Genomic DNA, 11,633 nt, shown 5'->3' on the forward strand with positions numbered 1-11,633 from the left:
AAAAAATTTTTTTTTGAGGGGGGGCAATTGCCCCCCCTAAGCCCACAACAGTTCCGCCCTTGCAACTGACGAGCCGAGCTTGATAAGGCCTAAACTCGTTTACACCCCTACCTTGAAAAATTTTGGCATGGTGCTGAAAATTATATTGGTTGGCCCCACTTTTAAGCTAGCTATAGTTCAATATTGGGCAGATACTCGAATGTGAGCCGGTAAAATAGTAATGGCATATTGTTTCAGTTAGAGCCAAAGGTGAAGAACAATTGCAGAACGTCTCTTACAAATAATTGTCGATGAGCTCATCTCATGGCCCCAACCGATCTTTATATATTGGAATGTGTCGAAGTGAACTTCTGCACAACACAAGCAAAGCCTTCTTCTTCTCTGTGGCAAATTTCCATGGCTTCGGAGTCTCAGAGCTGTCCCTTGGAGATGGTGACCGTCGAACGAGAAGCTCAGGGAGGGTGCCCCGATGTTCGGGTCGGTGTAGGGTCGGAGGGACCCGGTGGGGTGGAGCTAACATGGGAGGACTTGTGGGTGACGACGTCGAAAGGCAATGGGCCGTCGGCGGCCATTCTTTCTGGTGTAACCGGGTTCGCCCGGCCCGGCGAGGTCCTCGCAATCATGGGCCCATCTGGTTGTGGAAAGTCCACTCTGCTCGATGCTCTTTCTGGTATTGCAAGGCTCATCACTTGGCTGGGCTGCTCTTTTTTGTTTTATTTTTATTATTATTATTATTATGTGTGTGAGAGCGTTTTGGTTCATCTGGTCGAAGCTCCCTGCTCATAAATTATCTTATTATTTACAATTTTTCAATAAAAAAATAAAGTTAGTGTAATAGTGTTTTTTTTTTTAGTTTTATAAACGATAATTTATAAACTTAAGCTTTGTCCTGTTATTAAGAAAATAATTTTCTTAAGATTAAGGTTTTGTTTGAGATGATTTTTTACTGCTTCTTAAAACAGTTTTTTAGTACAAAAAGTTAAACTTTTGTATTAAAAAGTTACCTTAAGAAGTAGTAAGAATGCCATCCCAAATGAAGCCTAACTTATATTATTGAAAAGTTCTTTTATTTAGTATTCAAATATCATGCATGGGTTTAATAATATATAATTCTTATTTACGTATAACATAGGGGTTATTTGATTTGAAATAAAAGAAGCGTAAAGTATTTTAAATAGAGAGGTTTAAAAAATGTTGGTGTTTGTTTTGAAGTAAAATAAATTATTAGTAAAATTTTAGTGTATTTAAAATGCATAATCTATTATAATTTTAGTGTATTTGAAAATCATTAGATTTAGTTTATTTTCAAATACATCATAAATTGTATTATATCATCACGGGTTGTCGCCGCCACTAGCCAACATCATTGTCCATCACTACCACCATCGACCATTACAACACTTGCTGCCAACACAACTGTTGTTGCCCCCACGCACTCCCACTCCCTCCATCCATCACGTCAGCTACCACCATCATTAAGCTTTACAGTACATTCATTTTACTTTAAGTCAAATAAATAAACATATTCACCAATGTTTATTTTATACTCATTCAAACAACTCTAAATATTTCAAATAACTTACATTATATTTTATTTTACTTTGCATTTCTTTTTTAGCTGACAAAATGACCCCTCAATTAAATGTCATGTAGCTCTTTGATACTTGACAAAATATTAGATATCAATTTTAAGATAACTTATCATCTATTAATAGTTATAATAAAGGATTGTTTCATTATTAATTTTGAATAATTAAAAAAAAAATCAACATAAGTTGCATAAGCCTACTACTTTACCTATTGCACAAAAAGATGTGACATATTTGATTTTTTTCTTTTTTTGCATAATAATGTTTCTTGTCCTTTTGATGTGAGATTAGGTTAACTCGTGTCCTCTTTTCCTCTAAAATTTTAGCATCCCAAAAGCTATAGAGCTACTCCTTATTTGAGCCTTTGAGCCTCTGGCTCAACAATCCCTCCTCATCCTTTCAAATTCAAGAAGTCATAAATTGACGTGCATCTACTTAGGCTTTATTTGTTTGAGCGTTTTTTTGTCTTTTCCATTTTTGGAAACGGAAGAATTTTTTTTTGTGTTGTTTGGTTCGTCAAATCTCGTTCTCAATAACTCATTTTTTTTCATTTTTCTGCAGTTTTGAGAAAGCTTTTTATATATGCTTCTTCGTTAAACTAATGTGTTTTAAAACTGTCTTTTACAAAAGCACCAAAAAAACAAACGAAGCCTTATTCATTCTCAAACATAGGCGGATCCACCAAACCACCCTCAAATTTTTTAAAAAAAATATTTAGTGGGAAAATTTTGGAATATTTTGGGTATTTTGGATATTTTCCCCCCTCAAAATTTTTTTTTGCTCTAATTTTATCAATCGTAAACATCTTTGCCCATCTCCTACAAAATAAAATTTTTTTTGCCCACCATGAAAAAAGAAGCTGGATCCGCCCCTGTTCTCACCACAAATCTTATTTGAGAAGGTATAGTTATAGTATTAATTGTAAAGATCTACCATATATTATATAAAGTATTGCTCATTTTAACTCAAACCAATCCTATATTTGGTTAAACCTCATGGTTTATCTTTCTTGGTGTAATTAGACAGCAACTAATTACCAACCCTAAGAGTTTTTTGAATTAGGGAGAAATATTATGTGCAATCACCAGATGGTCCGGAGATAAATCAGGATGCGCCACATCACCATGTACATAGTGGTATACAGCACTGATACACTGCTAAAAAAAGACTTGATGCGTTATGATTCGCTTCCAAACGGCATCTGGTGACCGCACAGAGTAATTTCACTCTATTAGGAATACACTTAATTGTGAAGCTTTCATTAAAAATAACCTTTTAAACCAAAATGCATCATACTAATTTACTTTAGCACTTATTTATATAACCCAATAGCGTTTTATTAACTTTCGAGGGGGGGTTTCATTTATTATCAACTATTATTCGCTTAGAAATATGTCATCTTACAAGCTTTCAAGAAACATGTTCCATTGAAGCCTTAGCTATAACATTCACTTTCATTATGTTTGAATCATATTGCAATTTAGGATGTCATAATCAATTTATAAAAATAATTTATATGTTTTAATTTATTCAAAAAAAGAAATTTGGATTATATATATGTTGAAATTTGCATTTTGTAAAAATAAAGTTTTGACTTATAAGTATATAATAAATAAAGATGAAGAGATATTGTAACTTGAGTAATTTAAATTATTTTAAATGTTGAAATTATTGGCTTATATTTTTACATAGACATATTTGAATATTTAAAATAAATAAGAAATAATTTATTTTTAATTTTATTTACAATTAATTTTGGATTAAATACTAAATTTGTCAGTCTAAACTTTAAATTATTCAAATAGCTAGCTTTGGTTTATATGCTTTTCTAAATTAATGATGAAAATATCTTATATTTTAACGGTAAATATTGAAAAATTATTTCATAAAAATATATTGCTACGAAATAACTTATCATTATTATCTTAGATATGAATGAATTGCTCTGTAAATGTTGCCAATAATTTTAAAGGTGTTGGAGATCAAATGAAGTCAGGATCATCCACAGAATATTTTTTATACATCATAGAAAAATTAGCAAAATCTCTTTTATTATTCTAACTAGCGATTAACTAAGGGTCTATTTGGCACGTTTGTAATTTTTTATAAAGATAATTATAAAATCGCTATGAAAAATATAACTTTTTTGAAAGTAGATATAAAAAATAATTTTCTAGCACAAAAATTTTCTTAAAAAAAAATGATCAAATAAAAACTATGACTACGATCCAAAAAGTAAAGCAATAAGGCACCGTCCTAAACAAGGCTGGCCTAAGATTTAGGCTTCTTTTGGGACGGCTTTCTTACTGCTTCTTAAAATAGTTTTTTAGTACATAAATTTTAATTTATGCACTAAAAAGTTTCTTAAAGAAACAGTAAGAAAGCCGTCCCAAATGAAGCCTTCGTGTCTGTTTGGGGTGACGTTCTAGCTGCTTTGCTTTCAAATACATACAATTTTATTTGAAAACTATTTTTTGCTGGTTTCATACCGTTTTTCATAATTTTTTATGTTAGAAAATTATTTTTTACAATTATAATAATAATAATAATAATTTCAACAACAACGTTATAATTAGTTGTATAAAATATTGAAGCCATTCCAAACAAACCTTTAACTTTAAATTTCTGTTTTACCTTTGTCTTCCTGCAGGGAGATTAGGATCACAAATGAGCCAATCAGGGCTTATACTTGTAAATGGTCGAAGGCAAATGCTTTCATATGGGACATTGGTACGAAATTCCTCTACCATTCATTTCAGTTCAATCCATCATTATTGGGAACTTTTATTACATCCTCTGACCGGACGTAGCTCTATGTTCGGTCAGAGGATTGTTACTCGTTTTTTGCTCGATATTTGGTCGGTATTACTAGGTATTGTTTGATAATAACTAGGAATACCGATATGTGAAGATCAATACCGAGCAATACTGAGTAATCCCAAAAAATACGTATTTTTTGGGATTACTCGGTATTACTCAGTATTTTGTCTTCACATAATGGTATTTCTCGTTATTGTTGGTATTGCTCGGTATTTCTCGTTTTGTGCCTGCGATCTTAGTGCCGGTCGAACGTAGCTCTACGTACGTTCACCGGACGTAATAAAAGTTCCATTATTGGACGAAATAAAGGGGGAGCTTTTTTGACAAAAAATTGTCTAAGGCCGGCCCAAGAAATCCACCGGCCCAATAAATGATTTTATTTGTTTATTTAAGTTTTCTTACCACTTGAATATTTAAATATAAATAAAAATTTATACTTTACAAAAATTATTAAGCATATATTTATTTCTATTTTTATTTAAATATCATCTACTTTTAGATATTTATTTTTTATGTGAGGATGTTGAAGGCCACATGTATGTTAAGTGTGTGAGGCCTCATTGATTTCAAAATCAGATATGATGATTTCTAGCACAAGGTATCATTATAATATTGGTGATATATGGTCATATTTTTTTATTAAATAATGACTAATGAGTACATTATTAATGGTATTTGTCTTAAAGAACAAGTAAAATTTCTTTTAGCCAATTTTTAAAAATTTTAATCATTTTTTTTAAGAAAATGGTTATTAATTATTGTTAAAAAATAATGATTGCTAAAGATAATTTTCACTCATATTCTAATAAAAATATGTTGGAATTTTAATCAAATCATCAATTATCATACTTTTTTCAAAGAGAATGACTATAGCATAAAAAAATTATGACTAAAGGTATTGCTTTTTATTCATAATTTATTAAATAATATGACTAAAGTTTAATGTTTAACTCAAATTTTAAAATAAATTGTTGCAATGCATGTTACACTTTCAATTAGTATTTATTTTTGTGTTTCTCATTTCATCCCTGTATGCAGGCATATGTTACTCAAGAAGACATTCTAATGACCACCTTAACAGTTAAAGAGGCCATCTACTACTCTGCAGAGCTATTGCTTCCTGATTGGATGTCTAAGTCTCAGAAAAGGGAGAGAGCTGAGCAAGTGATTATAGAAATGGGCTTGCAAGATGCCATGGAAACTAGAATTGGAGGAAGGAGCAAAAAAGGCATTAGTGGTGGGCAAAGGAGGAGGGTTAGCATTTGCATAGAGATTTTGACCCGCCCGAAACTCCTATTTCTTGATGAGCCCACGAGCGGACTCGATAGCGCTGCGTCATATCATGTTATGAGCAGGATAGTAAACCAAGCTCGACAACATGGTGGTACTGTCATTACCTCCATCCATCAACCATGTTCTGAAGTATTTGAGCTTTTTGACAATTTGTGCCTTTTGTGTTCTGGAAATACTATCTATTTTGGCCCTATTTCATCAACTAGCAAGGTATACATGTAACATTTAAGGCCAATATTAACATTTTGGTTAAGGGCATACATTTAGTTATCATATCAAGTTATCTAAGATCAAAGGCATATTTTGATTTCCTTACTTGGATGTAGTTCTTTGCACTCAATGGCTATCCTTGTCCACCAATGATGAACCCTTCTGATCATTTTCTTCGAACCATCAACAAAGATTTCGATTTGGTAAGAACTTGTGCCTGCTATATGTTTTCTTAATGCTTTTTTATTGAAATTACTTGAAAATGTATATTTATCTTAAACAATTAACCAGTTAATTAAATGTTGTTTATTGGCTTATTTGGCAAAGGTGATTGGAGAAGGTTGTAACAATAACTGCTCATCAAACACAACAGAAGTCATTAAGATATTAATAAGTTCTTACAAATCTTCCAATTTTTGCCAACAAGTGTTGAGGGAAGTTGCTCAAAGTCATAGCAATGTAAGCCACACACTCCTATAATCTTTTACATTTTATCGGTTAGGAGATTATTAAAGGAGCATAAATCACTTCTTTCTTTTTCTAGTTTAATACGTACTTATCATTTATATGAGTTGTACTCATGTGTTCATTGATATTTTTCAGAAAGGAGCAAAAGTGAAGAAGGGAAGGCAGGCTAGCTTCATTGGAAAATGTTCGGTGCTCACAAGGAGGTCATTTGTGAACATGTATAGAGATCCAGGATACTACTGGTTACGACTTGCAATATATTTTGCTCTGTGTTTGAGCATTGGGACCATCTTCTACGATATTGGATATGCTTATGGCTCAATTCAGGTCATTCATTTATTAATTGTCTCAATAATTTTTGAACAGATATCTCTCTCAAAATGGAGAGATTTATAGATAAAACATGTTGAGATAAAATTAAATTTTGTTGAATTTTGAGAATGAACTTCAAAGCATAGAAGATTGCAACAAGAAATGGAAACATTCAGACTTCCTATATATATTGCTCTATAATTAGGAAATTGTAATATATCTTTTGACTTCCTAATCAAAAGTTTAAATCTCTAACTATCTTTGAATGCATTTCAGGCCAGAGGTTCAATGCTACTGTTTGTTGCAGGGTACCTTACATTTATGGCAATTGGCGGATTTCCTTCATTTGTGGAGGACATAAAGGTCATATAAATTATTTTTTTCCCTATTTTATGATATGTTTTTTTTTTTCCCCCTCTTGTTTTGGCATTTATCTAGTAGTCTCTGACTCTCCCTTCATTTGTTCTTTTAGCTTGCCGTGTGAGCTTTATCCCTTTGACTAGCTCTAAGAAAAAAATTACATCATACACTTCTGACTGATATCAAAAGTGTGAAATATTGATGTAAAATATAATAAAAGTTTATAAAAAATTTATAAAAGGTTTAAGCAAAAACTATATAGTTTATATTACAAAGATGATTTTTAAATAAAACCCAAAGTTATAATTTATCATAAGATAAAATTTGAATGTCATGTTATACTGTTAGCATGACAATATAACATATAACATGAATTTATTAAAGAAAGATCTCTCTATTACTCTTACTACTTATGGTCCACTGAGAAGATGAGGATGCTACAAAACCTCAACCTCAGCATGTTGAGGTGGTCGATAGTTAGTACATCCACCCATACACTCTTGAGTAAAATTGTCTAGCTAGACAAAGCCATCGAGATTTAATCAAAACAACTCATGATTTGCTCCAGGAAGCTCATCTCCCATATAATCTATGGGATGATACCCTTTTCACTGCTACATATCTCATAAATCACATGTCATCTCCCTCCACCAACTAGTAATCTCACTTTTACCATCTTTTGTACAAAAGAAAACATGCAAACAATCGTCTTTGCATTTTTTGTTGCACTTGTTTTCCTTAACTTTAGCCACACTCAACACACAAGCTTGCTCCTTACTCCATGTCAGCTACCTACCTTGGGTGCTCCTCTACAGACAAAGGCTACAAATGTCCTCATCCCACACCAGGCAAAATTATAATACCATCATGTAGGCTTTGATGAGACCTCCTTTCCATACCATCGTCAAAATCCTCATATTAGTTCGGAAAATATCTACTCATTTATCACCTATTAACTTTGATTGAAATCTCTACTCTATCGTCATATTCCCAGCAAGCTGCCTCAACATCAAAACCTCTCAAATAGTCAAATTTTACCACTTATCAATTACCAGTAACCACTTCCTCTCTCATCCATTCAACTAACACTTCTTGTCCCAGCAATGCATTAGTCTCAACCTCACCACTTTTCGTAACTCTTCCACCAACAATCATCTCATTCTTACAAGACTAAAATAGGTTCCCTCAAACCATGCCATTTCTTCATCCTCACACATACTCTTCAATTTCCAATTGAACCCACTTGCTGCTCTCAAGCTGTAAACCAACCCTAATGGCCTCAAAATAAAATCGAAGGAGTTTGATGCTCTTGAATTATAAGGAACTTGGGCTCTTGCGCTTGCTCCATCACATCAAAAAAAATCCTTGGTTTTTTAAGGATCTATAATACTAAACAACATCATAGTAATTAATGGTTCTATAATCTGACATAAAACTCATCTTAGGATCCAAGGTTTCAAGCACGAACTTGATATTATTTACACCAAAAGATTCAGTCAACCAAAAAATAGCTGCCATCAAATTTTCATGTACCATAGCATTACACTACAACTGGAGCATTCCTTAATTATATGTTTTCAATTCTTTCCTACAAGGGCAACTCAATAAAACCATCTACATGCACAACTTTTAGGATTTTGTGATCCTCGATATCTACATCATGCAAGTCTCTTTGAAAAAGACCAACTATGGCTTAAAATCAGATCCTAGCCTATTATTTGCAACCTTCTTCGGTTGTCTTCTTCAACTAGGATTCAAAACAAGCTCAACCGACTCCTCTCTCTTCTCATTTCTATCATCATCACAATACTTCGATTTATTTGCTCATCTATTTTGATGATCTTCTTCTCATAGGCAATTTCAAATTAGTGATCAATTTTTTGCACACAAAATATTTCTCTAAATTCTTGAGAAGTAATTAAATTTATATTAAATTTAATATTCATAGTGCATTATATTAAATCACATAATTTCATAACAAAAAACTGAAAATTCTCAAGTGGCATGTCTTTCTTTTCAAAACCTATCTCTGCTCATATACACTATTATTTTTCTTTCATATGCAAAATTGAAAAAAAAAAAAATGAACAGAAAGTTTTGGACGAATACCTTATGAACGACGTTAAAATAAGCTAAGTTTATGTGAAATGTGTTTTTATAAAATACTTCATATTTTTTACAAAATTACCCCATTCTAGAATATTGATTGAATGAGAACTCGATGCTAATATATGCTGGATGCAGGTTGTTAATTTATTGATTCAAATGCTGTCATGATAATTAACTTATAAGTTGCACTAATTTAAATGTTATTTTATTTAGAAAGTATACTATTTTGCTTTGTAATATCTATTCGGCTATGCAATCTAAATAGAAAATAAGCTAAACATACTATTTTTTTTTTTTTTAAATGATCCAAATGTTATAAATATCGACTTAAATAAATGAAAAAAATATTTATCTTCCAGTACTAACTTCTATTTTTTCATGCTAATTTCATTTTAGATTTTCCGACGAGAGAGGCTGAACGGCCACTACGGCCCCTCTGCATTCATTATCGCAAACACGCTCTCCTCAGCGCCTTTCCTCTTCCTCATCTCAATCATCCCCGCCTCCGCCGCCTACTATCTAGTCGGTCTCCAACGAGACCTACAACACTTCATATTTTTTACTCTTATTCTCTACTCAAGCATGCTACTCGTCGAAGGCCTAATGATGATAGTCGCCAGCATGGTCCCCGACTTTCTCATGGGCATCATAACTGGTGCCGGCATCCAGGGCGGTATGATCTTAGCCTCCGGCTTCTTTCGACTGCCGAATGACTTGCCCAGGCTAGTATGGAAGTACCCAATTTACTATATTGCGTTTCACAAGTATGCAAATCAAGGATATTACAAGAACGAATTCATTGGGTTAACATTTCAAGGAAATGAGGGGAATTCCACAATTTCTGGAGAGGAGGTGGTGAGGAGTTTTTGGCAAATGGAGGTTGGGTATTCAAAGTGGGTTGATCTTGCAATCCTGTTTGGAATGGCGGTGCTTTATAGGTTGCTGTTTTTTGTTACAGTTAAAGTTAGTGAGCGTTTGAAGTAGAGGAAGACCAATGGGATGCTGCATATCATCATCACTAGAGCTAATTAATATGAATGTAATCTGTGGAATTTGTGTACTAAATCAGAGAATTATTCTCTGATGGAAAATGGATGTAGAAATATATTTCTATCCTTTTTTCTGCATAAATTTCTCTACTTATAAATAATTATTATTATTTGTGGGACATATCGGTTGTTTTCACATTGGATTTGAGTTGCAAATTTTATAGTGAGCACTTGGATGGAATTAAGGGGAAAATTTGGGAAATTTATGTATAAATTATAAAATTCTTATAAATTATATATATTTAAAATTTATGTCATTTTGTATATTTATATAATTAATTATAAATTATACATTGAGAGTTAGATGAATAAATATAAAAATTTAGATATTGGATATACAAATACATTAAATTATATGCTGTTATGCTATGTTGGGGAAGAAGGGCTCTTCTTAAGCCTTTTGGCAAAAGAGAGATGGAGGGGGAAGAGAGGGAGAGGACAACTTGAGGGAATTATTTATTTTCTTATTCAATGGGCATTACAAGAGGGGGGGTATCTTACATCACAATGACACCTCTCTCTATATAAATAATATAGGATATGATGGACCTAGGAACAATTTAACTAAAATTAGATCAATACACAACAATTTTCATCTTAGTCCAATTTTATGATCAAAGAACCATATGTACGCTTGTTGCACTAGCTCCACGAGGAACCCCACGCTCCACTGCGTGTTTTGAACCATGGCTCCAGCTCGCGCTCCTGTGCATTATAAACTACGCACTCCTACATCCCTTATTGTTTCTCCTGTAATTCGCACGCCTATGCCTTGTGTATTGCTGGCTCCTGCGTGCTTTTTGCCCACATATTTGCTTCTGTGCGACACACCCCCGCCAGCATCGAGCCCACTTTGGCTCGCCAGTATCCCCTAGGCACCAATGCAGTATCTGACCCGCGACTTCGCATGAACCACCCGTTTGATTTCAAGGTTCTTGATCCTTTGTTTTTGTCTCTGTTGCTCAACTACACATTCATCCATGTGCACAACTGCACATTCGACTTTGGCTCGTCCATCTGCACACCTACGCCACTCGTGCTTTTGGTATGCTCGCTAGACATTTGTAAGAGGTTGTACCCTGGTGTATGTTTTTTGTTGATGATATTCTTGTTGTTGATAAAACTAGAGAGGGAGTTGAATGTATACTTGAATTATGGAGGTCAACCTTAGAGTCTAAAGGTTTTAGTTTGAGTAAACTTAAAACTGAATATATGGAGTCCAATTTTACTAATAATAGATCTGGTGGGGGATTGTGACTTTGGGCGATCAAGTCATAAATAAGAGTACACATTTTAGCTATATTGGGTCTATTGTTCAAAGTGATGGTGAAATAGATGGAGATATTATTAGTAAAATTCAAGTTAGATGGTTGATCTGGAGGAATGCATCAACTTGTTGTGTGATAAAAAAGTCTCTCTCAAA

At 33.1% G+C, this 11,633-nt stretch overlaps 1 protein-coding gene across 3 annotated transcripts; it reads left to right on the forward strand.

Moving 5' to 3' along the window:
* The first annotated feature begins 282 nt into the window (after window positions 1–282).
* LOC110114867 (ABC transporter G family member 11) lies at window positions 283–10,331 on the forward strand. 3 transcript variants are annotated; one of them, XM_028693331.1, is made up of 8 exons: window positions 283–640; window positions 4,240–4,319; window positions 5,448–5,912; window positions 6,029–6,115; window positions 6,240–6,371; window positions 6,516–6,707; window positions 6,969–7,055; window positions 9,558–10,331. In XM_028693331.1, exons 1-8 carry the CDS (start codon window positions 304–306, stop codon window positions 10,143–10,145), a joined length of 1,968 nt encoding a protein of 655 aa, XP_028549164.1. In that variant the 5' UTR covers window positions 283–303; the 3' UTR covers window positions 10,146–10,331. The 3 variants fall into 3 exon arrangements, with proteins under 3 accessions (XP_028549164.1, XP_028549165.1, XP_020703549.2); XM_028693332.1 differs by having other exon boundaries at window positions 283–634; XM_020847890.2 differs by having other exon boundaries at window positions 289–670.
* The last annotated feature ends 1,302 nt before the right edge of the window (window positions 10,332–11,633 follow it).

Source organism: Dendrobium catenatum, unplaced genomic scaffold (genome assembly GCF_001605985.2).
Source record: "Dendrobium catenatum unplaced genomic scaffold, ASM160598v2 fragScaff_scaffold_262, whole genome shotgun sequence".
Classification (NCBI taxonomy): domain Eukaryota; kingdom Viridiplantae; phylum Streptophyta; class Magnoliopsida; order Asparagales; family Orchidaceae; genus Dendrobium; species Dendrobium catenatum.